This window comes from Eimeria mitis, genomic scaffold, assembly GCF_000499745.2.
Source record: "Eimeria mitis Houghton genomic scaffold, Emh_scaff1021, whole genome shotgun sequence".
In the NCBI taxonomy this organism is placed as follows: Eukaryota; Apicomplexa; class Conoidasida; order Eucoccidiorida; family Eimeriidae; genus Eimeria; species Eimeria mitis.
This window is the reverse complement of record NW_013567135.1, coordinates 2,576-2,830: the sequence shown is the minus strand read 5'-3', so window position 1 is coordinate 2,830 and position 255 is coordinate 2,576. Positions and strand designations below refer to the sequence as shown.

The following is a 255-nucleotide window of genomic DNA, read 5'->3' as shown; positions in this document are numbered from 1 at the left end:
CTTGACGGCGTGCTGCTGGAAAAAAACAAAGTCGAAGAGATTCACTTGCTGCTGCTGCTCTTGCTGCTGCTGCTTTTGCTGCTGCTGCTCTTGCTGCTGCTGCTTTTGCTGCTGCTGCTGGAGTGCGTAGCTGGCCGCAGTGGCTGGAGGCAAGGGAGAACATCTCTCGGCAGCCCCCAACGCCGCTGCTGCTGCTGCTGCTGCTGCTGCTGCTGCTGCTGCTGCTGCTGCTCTCACTGGCACTACAGCATGCAG

General features: G+C 59.6%; 1 protein-coding gene across 1 annotated transcript in view; it reads right to left on the bottom strand.

Annotated features, from left to right (window-relative positions):
* Window positions 1-255, bottom strand: part of EMH_0027710 (protein kinase (incomplete catalytic triad), putative) — a gene marked incomplete at both ends in the record, with an annotated part of 13,546 nt that overhangs the window by 12,384 nt on the left and 907 nt on the right. Inside the window, one exon of the mRNA XM_013494069.1 lies at window positions 3-255. Coding sequence (XP_013349523.1) covers window positions 3-255 — 253 coding nt within the window. The remainder of the gene's footprint in view (window positions 1-2) is intronic.